Source organism: Piliocolobus tephrosceles, chromosome 3 (assembly GCF_002776525.5).
Source record: "Piliocolobus tephrosceles isolate RC106 chromosome 3, ASM277652v3, whole genome shotgun sequence".
NCBI classification, from domain to species: Eukaryota; Metazoa; Chordata; class Mammalia; order Primates; family Cercopithecidae; genus Piliocolobus; species Piliocolobus tephrosceles.
Window position 1 is genome coordinate 99,272,719 of NC_045436.1, and position 9,419 is coordinate 99,282,137.

The window sequence follows — 9,419 nt, forward strand, 5'->3', positions numbered from 1 at the left end:
AATCTTTGGCTGACTTTCTCAAAACACTCTCATAACCAGCAGATGTTATCGTTCTTTGGCCCTCCAGCAAATTAACAAGTAAAATGCCTGGAGCATCCCCGAAACTATTGCCATGACCTTTGCTTTTGACTGGTCTGCTTTTGCTTTGTCTGGATCACTTCCACATCTTGTAGCCATTGCTTTGATTGTGCTTTGTCTTCAGGATCGTACTGGTAAAGCCATGTTTCATCTCCTGTTACAGTTCTTTGAAGAAATGCTTCAGGGCCTTGATCTCACCTGCTTAAAATTTCCATTGCAAGCTGTGCTCTTGTCCATAACTGATCTGAGCACAGTGTCTTTGGCACCCATTGAGTGAGAAGTGTACTCAATTTTAGTTTTTCAATCAGAATTGTATAAGCTGAACCAATTGAGGTATCTATAGTGTTGGCTATTATTTAGGCTGTTAATCATCAATCTTCTTCAATTAGGGCATAAACAAGATTAAATTTTTCCTCCCAAATTGGTGCAGATGGTCTGCCACTGCAGGCTTCACCTTCAACATCATTCTTTCACTTCTTATAATGAGTTATCCATTTGTATACTGCTGATTTCTTTGAGGCACTGTCTCCATAAACTTTTTGCAAAAACATCAGTCATTTCACTGTTCTCCCATCCAAGCTTCACCATAAATTTGATAATTTGCTCTTGCCTCAATTTTAGCAGAATTCATGTTAAAGACTCTTTTTAAGTTGGTGTCGTACCCTTCTTAGTGCCTCAAACTAGATCTTAGATGTGCTATACAAGTTAGTACAAGTTTACTTTTGTGCAAAAGTTTTTAATCCATTTGTAATTTTTTATAGTATGGATTTTGCACAAACTTTTTAAAGATCCCTCATAATATTCAAAGCTACCTATTTCTTTTTGATGAGAGTGAGAAAATAGATACTCTAATAAAAGCACTAATAGAGTTTTAGACATAGTAAATACTTTAGTCCATTTATCGTCTTACTTAGGATTTGTGGTTGCATAAGCCACATTTATTTGATTGGGGAAAAATACATTTTGATCATTTGGTAGTAGGGTTTCATCAAATATTTTCTGTGTTTCAAGAGTTTATATAAGAAACTATGAGAGTCTGGTTTTTCCCACCAATTAGGACTTTCAAAAGCTTATTGAAAAACACCCTTCTAAACTTGACAGCCATTGAGAGCTGTTGTGCTGAGCTACAATTAGCACTGTTAATAATAGCTTTTCCAGGAAAAGAATTTAATGACTGTGCAGAATCAAAAACTCTAAATAAAGTACATTGTGTATATCACTTCAATGTTGTCTTTGTTTTCCATGTAATTAACAGGCAGAAAAATTGGTCTCACTGCTAAATATTGTAACCTTTGAAAACACAACTCTAAAAATATATTCATTCATTCATTCCAATGTGCCACACTGTGTGTTACATAGAGGCCATAGAGAGCTAGGAACAGAATTTCCACTTGTTTTTCCTTTTCTCTCTCTTTCTCCTTTTTTTTCTTCTTCTTTTTCTCCATCTCCTTCTTGTTCTTCCACCTCTTCTCTCTCTCTTTCTCTTATTCTCACTTTTTTTTTCTCCTAATCTCCTCTTCTTTCTAACTCCTACCTCTTTTTCTCTCCTTTCCTCCTGCCTCAGGCTGCCAGAGAGAGATGCCAGGCCATTTCTACATGCTAATTTCTGCCACTAGCGAGATCATACTGAGGTAGAATATAGAGGGATAGAGATGGTTTAAGGGCAGTAGCAGTAGCCAAGGGTTAACTGTATTCCAAATACAGAGACAAGCACCTTGTAAATTAAAGCTTATTGACTCCTCAAGACAATCCTAAGAAATAAGTGCATTTTACAGAAAAGAAAACTAAGACCCCAAGAGACCACCCAGGGTCAATCAGTCAGTAAAAGGCAAAGCCAGAATCCTATGCAAGAGAGTAGAATGTGGCAGAAAAAACCCTTGGCCAAGAATCCCAGGTTTGAGCTTTTGTGCCATCAGTCATCAGCGGTGTGACTCTGGGCAGTCATCCACACCTCCGTAAGCCTCACTAACCACTTGATAAAATTAGAAATCTAGATTAGTCATTTGTGAGATGTTTTTCTAGCTTTGACATCTTGTTGTTCAGTGATGCCCAGTTCCTTTATCCACAAATCCTCTTAATCCTGCTATTCATAGACTCTCACTCCCTTTTTAGATTCATACATTGTTTTGTTTTGTTTTTAGAGACAGGATCTTGCAGCGTTGCCCAGGCTGGAATGCAGTGGTGTGATCACAGCTCACTGCAGCCTCAAACTCATAGGCTCAAGCAATTCTCTTGTCTCAGCCTCCTGAGTAGCTGTAACTACATGTGCACACCATTACTCCCAGCTAATTAAAAAACTTTTTTGGAGACAGAGTCTCTCTGTGTTGTCATACATATTTTATGCAACAAATACTAAACAATTCCACATATATGTTGAAATTAGACAAGCTATCTATATAGTGTATATAGTCATTGAATAAATGACATTAATTAGTTGATAAGTGCTGCCTCAGCTGCAGAAAGAAAGTTATTGTGTTTGAGGATCAGGTGGTATCTCACAGGACTTCCTGAGTTTCAAGAGGGGAAAGCTATTTTTTAAGGATAGATAAGAGTATGTCTTGGAATGTTAATGTCCTGTCAAATACAGTTTGGGAAATGCAGTCCCAGTATTCTGAAATTTGATTTTGCATTATTTTTAGGCATATACTGAAACACACATATAAGATTTAAATAGATGCATAATAGAGTCATATACATTATTTTCCTATAATAAAGTTTGTTGTTGTTTTGTTTATTTTCCTCTTATCCCATTAATTGTGCATCTCCTTCCATACCCTCCCACTTGTGCTACCAGGGAAATTCATATTAACAACTTAGGACATATCAACTATCCATACCCATGTAATAATGTTAAACATATGTAAGTATTTACTTGTGCATATATATAGAGAGAGTTTTCTTGTCATGGATTTAAAATGGAATCATAGTATATGCACCCCTTATCAGCTTGCTGTCCTCACTTGATAATATCTCATGCGATTCCCTCTAAGGAATTTGACTTAGTTCTAACTAAATTTCTCTAAGTGTTTTAATAATGTCCCATAGAGTATATTGCTATTTTATTCAATCATTCCTTTTGCTGGAAAATTATCTTATTTTCATTTTTTTGGCCATTGCAAACAATGCTGTAGTAAACACTCTGCTGTACACATCCTTATGCTCTTGTGCTTTTTTTTCTTATGGGTCATATTCTCAGCATGGAACGGAAGGTCAAAAGTATATGTATTTTAAATTTGAATAAACATTAGTGAAAGTATTGTAATAATGAATATTTCCTTCAGCAATGTAGAAGAGTGGTTGCTTCCACTTATTCTCACGAGTAATGGGTATATTGTTTCATTTTTACCAGGCTGAGTGTTACAAAGTACTATCTCTTTCCTAATTCAATTTGCATCTTCTTACCTGCCAGTGAGCATTTTCTTAGATATTTATTATCCATATGATTTGCTCTTCTATAATTGCCTATTCCTATTTTTTTCATTTTTGTTTTTAAATTTTTGTTAGTCATTTTGTTGTCAATTTGTAAGACCTCCTTATATATTATAGATGATGAACATTTGTAATCTGAGGGGCTAGTTTTATAAAAAAAAGATTGTCTTTATCTATTTAGAAGTATTTTCTTCTAAATGAGTGGTCATATTAAGCAGTATGGCTTATTAAATAAACCAGCCTTTTAACACTAAAATAAAATACTAACTTTGAAGTGGAATGCTTTAAATTTTCTAATGCATCCAGATATATTTATAGATTATCCACATTGTGCAATCATCTATTTGCCTGTTTCTTGATCAATATCATACTGATTTGATTACAAAATTTAGCTAAATATTCTGATACCTGGAAAGTCAAGTCCCCTCTCACTTTTCTTTTAGAAATATTTCTTGGCCTTTCTGAAGCATCTATTTATTCTTCCAAGAAAACATTAAGAATATTTTAAATTAAAAGAAAAATAGTGAAAATTCTATTTGGAATTATAATAAATGTCTAATACTTTGGTAATAATTAATATTTATATGATATCAAGTATTTTCATTTAGGAAGACAATATACCTTTTAATTTGTTTTTGGTATTTGTCTTTAAAAGTTTTCCTCAAAACTTCACAGTTATGACAATATTGTTATGTTTATAAGATATGTGCTATTTTTTACACTTTCACATCTAAATGCTTATGAATAGAAAAATGTAATTGATTGTTTTATATTTATGAAGTATCCAGCTACCTTTTAAAAATTTCTTAATAATTCTTGTAGTGTTTCCTTTGTATTTTGTCTTTTTGAGACTCCTTTGTAAAAAATTCAAACTTCAAAAATGTTATATTTTCTACTGTTCAAATTAATACTTTTATTGTTTGCAGTATTTTCATATTGCTACATACTCCATATCAATATTGTAGAGCAATGTGATAAAAATCCTTCTCTGATTTCTGATTTTAATTGAAATTATTTTAGTGTTTGGCAATTTAGAATAATATTTGGTATGTTTTCTTTAATAGGTAACATTTTTAAAGTAGCTTTCTTCTATTCTTATTTTTGTTAGTGCTTTACTTAGAAATGGCTGCTGAATTTTGAATTTTTCATTTTCTATTGATATAACCAAAATATTTTTCTATTTAATTGTTATTTAATGGGTTATGTTGCTAGATTTCCTGACATTAAACAGGTCATTTCTAGAATAGAATTATGACTGCGCATGATGGTTCATGCTTATAATCTCAGCACTTTGAGAGACTGAGGCAGGATGATCACTTAAGGTGACCAGCCTGGACACCATAGGAAGACCCCATCTCTACAAGAATAAAAATAAAAATAATTAGCTGCATGTGGTGGTTCATGCATGTGGTCCCAGCTACTTGGGAGGCTAAGGTGGGAGGACTGCTTCATCCTGGGAGGTCGAGGCTGTGAGAAGCCATGATCAGGTCACTGCACTCCAACCTGGATGACAGTGCGATCTTGTCTCAGAAAAAAATAAATAAATTATACATGATTGCAAGAGGCAGACTTTATTTGCTAATATTGTTAATATTTGGAATATATGTTTATAGGTGACTTTTGGTACTGTTTTAATCTTATTTTGATATTTAAGAGTGCTAATTTCATAATATTAATTGGGCAGCATTTAATATTTTGCTGATGTCTAGAATGGTTTAAATAACATTGGAATTATCTGTTAATAAGATTAGATAAAATTCAGCTGTGAAACCATCTGGTACTGGCGATTTATTCAGTTATGAATAAATAATTTTCTAATTTAAACAATTTTCTAATATCTTCTTTGGTAATTAAAGCATTGATGTTTTCTTTTTCTTGAATTAATTTTGATTATTTATATATTGCTGGAAAAATGTCCCTTTACTATAGATTTTCAAATCTGATGCAATCAAATTGCATGTGTTATTGTCTGATAATTATTTTATTCTTCTCTGTATTTTTCATTGTCTCCTTTTTGATACCTTCTTTCCAGTCTCCGACATTTTGCTTTCTCTTTTCCTCTTTTATTGAGAATTACAAAGGGTTTAGTCTATTGATCTTTTCAAATAACTGGCTTTTAAATGTATCTGTTCTTTCTTTTTACATTTCTGTTTTTTGTTTCATTGCTTTCAACTTTTACATTTACAAATTATCTTTTCCTTGTTTCAGTATTTGTTATTTATTTTACATTTTAAATTGAATGTTTGGTGTCTTTAATGTTTATCTTTTTAGAAAATAATGACTTAAGGCTATAAATTTTCCTTTGCGTACAGCTTTCACTGGTTTTACAGTGTGTTCTTTTTATTGCTTTATGTGCTTGTTTTCAACTTTAATTTTGATATCCACTTAGATTCAATAATTAACAAAAAGTATGCTTACAAATTTGTAATTAGTTACAATATTTTGATCACCTTTTTATTATTTATATATTAAATTATTGCATTACAATGAAAATAAAATGACTTGTTAAATCTCTTCTTTAAAAAAAATTTAAGAGTTTTTTTGTGGTCAAGTATATGTTGAATTTTAGTAAATATTCCATAAATTTGAATAGCTATATATAGACATATATATATTCAATTATCCATTTAAGAGTTATAAGTGATAAAGTTCTCTCTCTCTATATATATTTAAAATATATAAATCTATAAATATTTATATGTTAATATGTTATATATCATATATAATATAAATATATCTATATCTATTTTAGAGATAGAAATCTAGCTCTGTTGCTCAGGATGCAGTGCAGTAGCTTTATTTTTAAATTGAGTTTGTTGGTTGTTCTTTTCAATTTCTCTGTGCTTTAAATTTTTTTCTATTAAAGCTCTGTGCTTGATTTGAAAAGAAGTATATTTGTCTGCCATGTCAATGTCAAGCACCCCCTTCTGCTGCTCATAGTCAGACACATTTCTCTGCTCCTATTTTATAAACAAGATCCCATTTTTTCCCACGAAGACATTCTACTTCTAATTGTCACCCCACTCACTCTGCTAAAATAAATTCTTTAGCATACTTTGACTTGCTTGTCTTCTCTGCTTTTATCCCATCAGATGAAAAATTTGTAATTTTTTTATTCCTCAGTCTCCTCTCTACCCCTAACCCACTCTTCCACAAGCTCCTATGTTTTGTTGACATAGTGAAATACTTTTAATTCTAAACTCATTAAGCTTTCATTTCAGTGTATCTTTTTATTTCAAGAATCCTTATTTAGCACTTAAACTCCACATTCTCAGATTCTCATTATATATTTAGATTTAAATTCATACTTATTTTTATATATAAATATACATAGATATAGTTAGATAGCTGGATTGTGTGTGTGTGTGTGTGTGTGTGTGTGTGTGTGTGTGTACTGTACTAAAATGCTCTTCAATTTCTTTGTTCAACTGATCTCCCCAGCAGCTCTATTCCACTGGGTACCTGTATCCTTTGTTCTTCTTATTTCAGGTTGTTATTCTAATGGGTCATTTTTCTTTGTGGACTCATGGGAACCTGGATACAGATCTTGGAGTGCCAGTGGTCCCCTAAGTGAGGGAAAACAAAGCATCCCCTACCTAACTCCCTTAGGAATTGTGTAACAGGGAGGCAGAGAGACTCTGTCTAAGCAATGAAAAGAACATTTCTATTCCTCTTTCTGTCACACTTTCCTATCCTCAGAAAAAGGGAAGTCTCAGCCCACCAGACATCCCTTCTTGGGCTTTGTGGAGGTCAGAACCCTCACATAAGATCAAGTTGACCTTAGCTGCCTGGAGTGCACAGAACTCTGAGAGTTTTCCCAGCATTCATCAAGCGCAAACTTTATTTTGAAGGTATCTGAGTCTGGTTTTCAGACAAATGCCTAACCCATATTGGGACGGAGCTCCACATTTTCTCCTCTATCAACTTTTTGGAACTCAATACTTTATACTCAACAGCTCACCAACACCAATTGCTGCTTGTCTCAACATAGACAAATAAATTCAAGCTAGGAATGGATAGGAAATAAAATACTGAAATTCTATCACTATCTTTCCATAATCCTCTTAGAACCGAATTACGAATTACAGTTTTTCGGTTAATTAATTATATGACTAATTAGAACACCTTTACAATGAAGGAGTAAGCAGAGATGAAAAAGGGCAGGATCTGGTCATGTGTAATAGAATGTGGTGGAAGCTATTTTTATGGACGCCTAAAATCGTTCAAGTAATCACTACCTTTCCTATGCCTCAGCTCATGTGATGCCAGCCTTGATAAATTGCACCATTAGTTAGAAACACCTCTGTTGCATGTAACAGAAAAATAAATATATATGGCTCATATAAAAATGGAATTTATTTACTCATCTAACTATCTGGAGTCAAGCAGACCCTGGGAAGAATAGGAACATTGGACTTTGGACAACTGCTATTCAATTATGTTATTGGTGACTAGTTTCTGCCTAACTTCTATTTTTTTCTGTGGCAAAACTATTCCATCTCAAGAATCTAAGATATCTACTCAAAACCTCAGGGATATTGGGTTTCTTGGTCATGTCCAATGGCAAAGACGTCTTTTCCATTAGCTCACTGAGAAGAGCATGTGAACTTCTTTTCCAGAAGCTCCCAGCAAACATCAATCACATTTCATTGGCCCTGTGTGATCAAATACCGTCATGGACAAAAAAACTGTCCTATTCCTTGGCTTGTACAAAAGTGATCAAGATAACATAAAGACACAGATAGTGTCCACCAAAACCATGTTTGTCAGGGTCACCAAAGATTTCTCCTTTGACAAATCTAGGGATCAATTCACATTCCTCATTTTACTTGATTTATTAGTAGTATTTGATGCAATTGATCATCCACACCTTCTTGAAAGACTTTGTTCCCTTTGCTTCCATGATGGTATGCTCCTGGTTTTTTTCCTGCCTCACTAACTGCTTGAGTTTAGTCTCCTTTGCCAGTTCTTCCTCAAGATCCAATATCTAACAGATGGAGAGGGCTTGAAACAGTTTTTAGACTTCTTCTTTTTTCTGTCTATACTCACTGCCTTCAAAGTCTTAATTTCATGGCTCTAGATATGAATTATACAAACATATACAATAAACATCATCATCTAGAAGGTACCAAATCAATGTCATCTTTCTTATCACTAAATGCAAGATAAATGTTATTTGATTTACTGCTAGCAGAACCCTATCATGTAGATTCTGTTATTAACCCTATTTTACAGGTGAGAAAATGAGACTTAAGACGATATAAATAACTTGGGCAAGATCACACAGCAAGAAAGTGATAAAGCCAAGCCTGGAATCTCAACAGATACATTGCAGAGCTGTTCTTAACCAGCACATGTTACTGCCTCTATGGTGTCAATAACTTCTTGATATGTATCACTTCTGAAAGGCATTTATTTGCTCACAGGTGGTAATCTGAAGTCATTAGGACATCTTGCTCTCAGGAGCCTATTTCCCTGATGTCAAGGATTTCCTAACATTTAAAAGTTTCTACTGTTTTAAATGACTTCAGAATTTTCAGCAGCGAATTTTCCTGCTCCTGGGAAAATTTTAAATGCCAAATTACCACTGATTCTGTTTTCCTGAAAAATAAATAAATAAATAAATTGCTCAACACACTAAAAAGAAGAAGCTTGAAACACTCTTTGAAACTTATTTCCCTGGCTTTATTTTGTTCTCAACCATCTTACTGGAATTATAACTTTGGAAAGTAAAGCATAAAAATAATAAAATAAATACGGTGATAAAAAATAAAGAAATAAAATAACTTTGCTTTCTTGTCCTCCTTTTTAAATCTGTATTCCATCTTCCCCATTCCATTAAAATAATATCTCAATTACCAAATTCAATAGACATTTTTCACTCTTTGTTTTACTCAGTTTTCATCTGGCAT

The 9,419-nt window shown here is 33.1% G+C and overlaps 1 protein-coding gene across 1 annotated transcript in view; it reads left to right on the top strand.

The window, feature by feature from the left end:
* LOC111547867 overlaps positions 1–9,179 on the top strand; it is a 131,863-nt gene extending 122,684 nt beyond the window's left edge. Inside the window, exon 5 of the mRNA XM_031935284.1 lies at positions 8,743–9,179. Coding sequence (XP_031791144.1) covers positions 8,743–8,771 — 29 coding nt within the window. The 3' untranslated portion in view covers positions 8,772–9,179. The remainder of the gene's footprint in view (positions 1–8,742) is intronic.
* Positions 9,180–9,419: the final 240 nt, after the last annotated feature.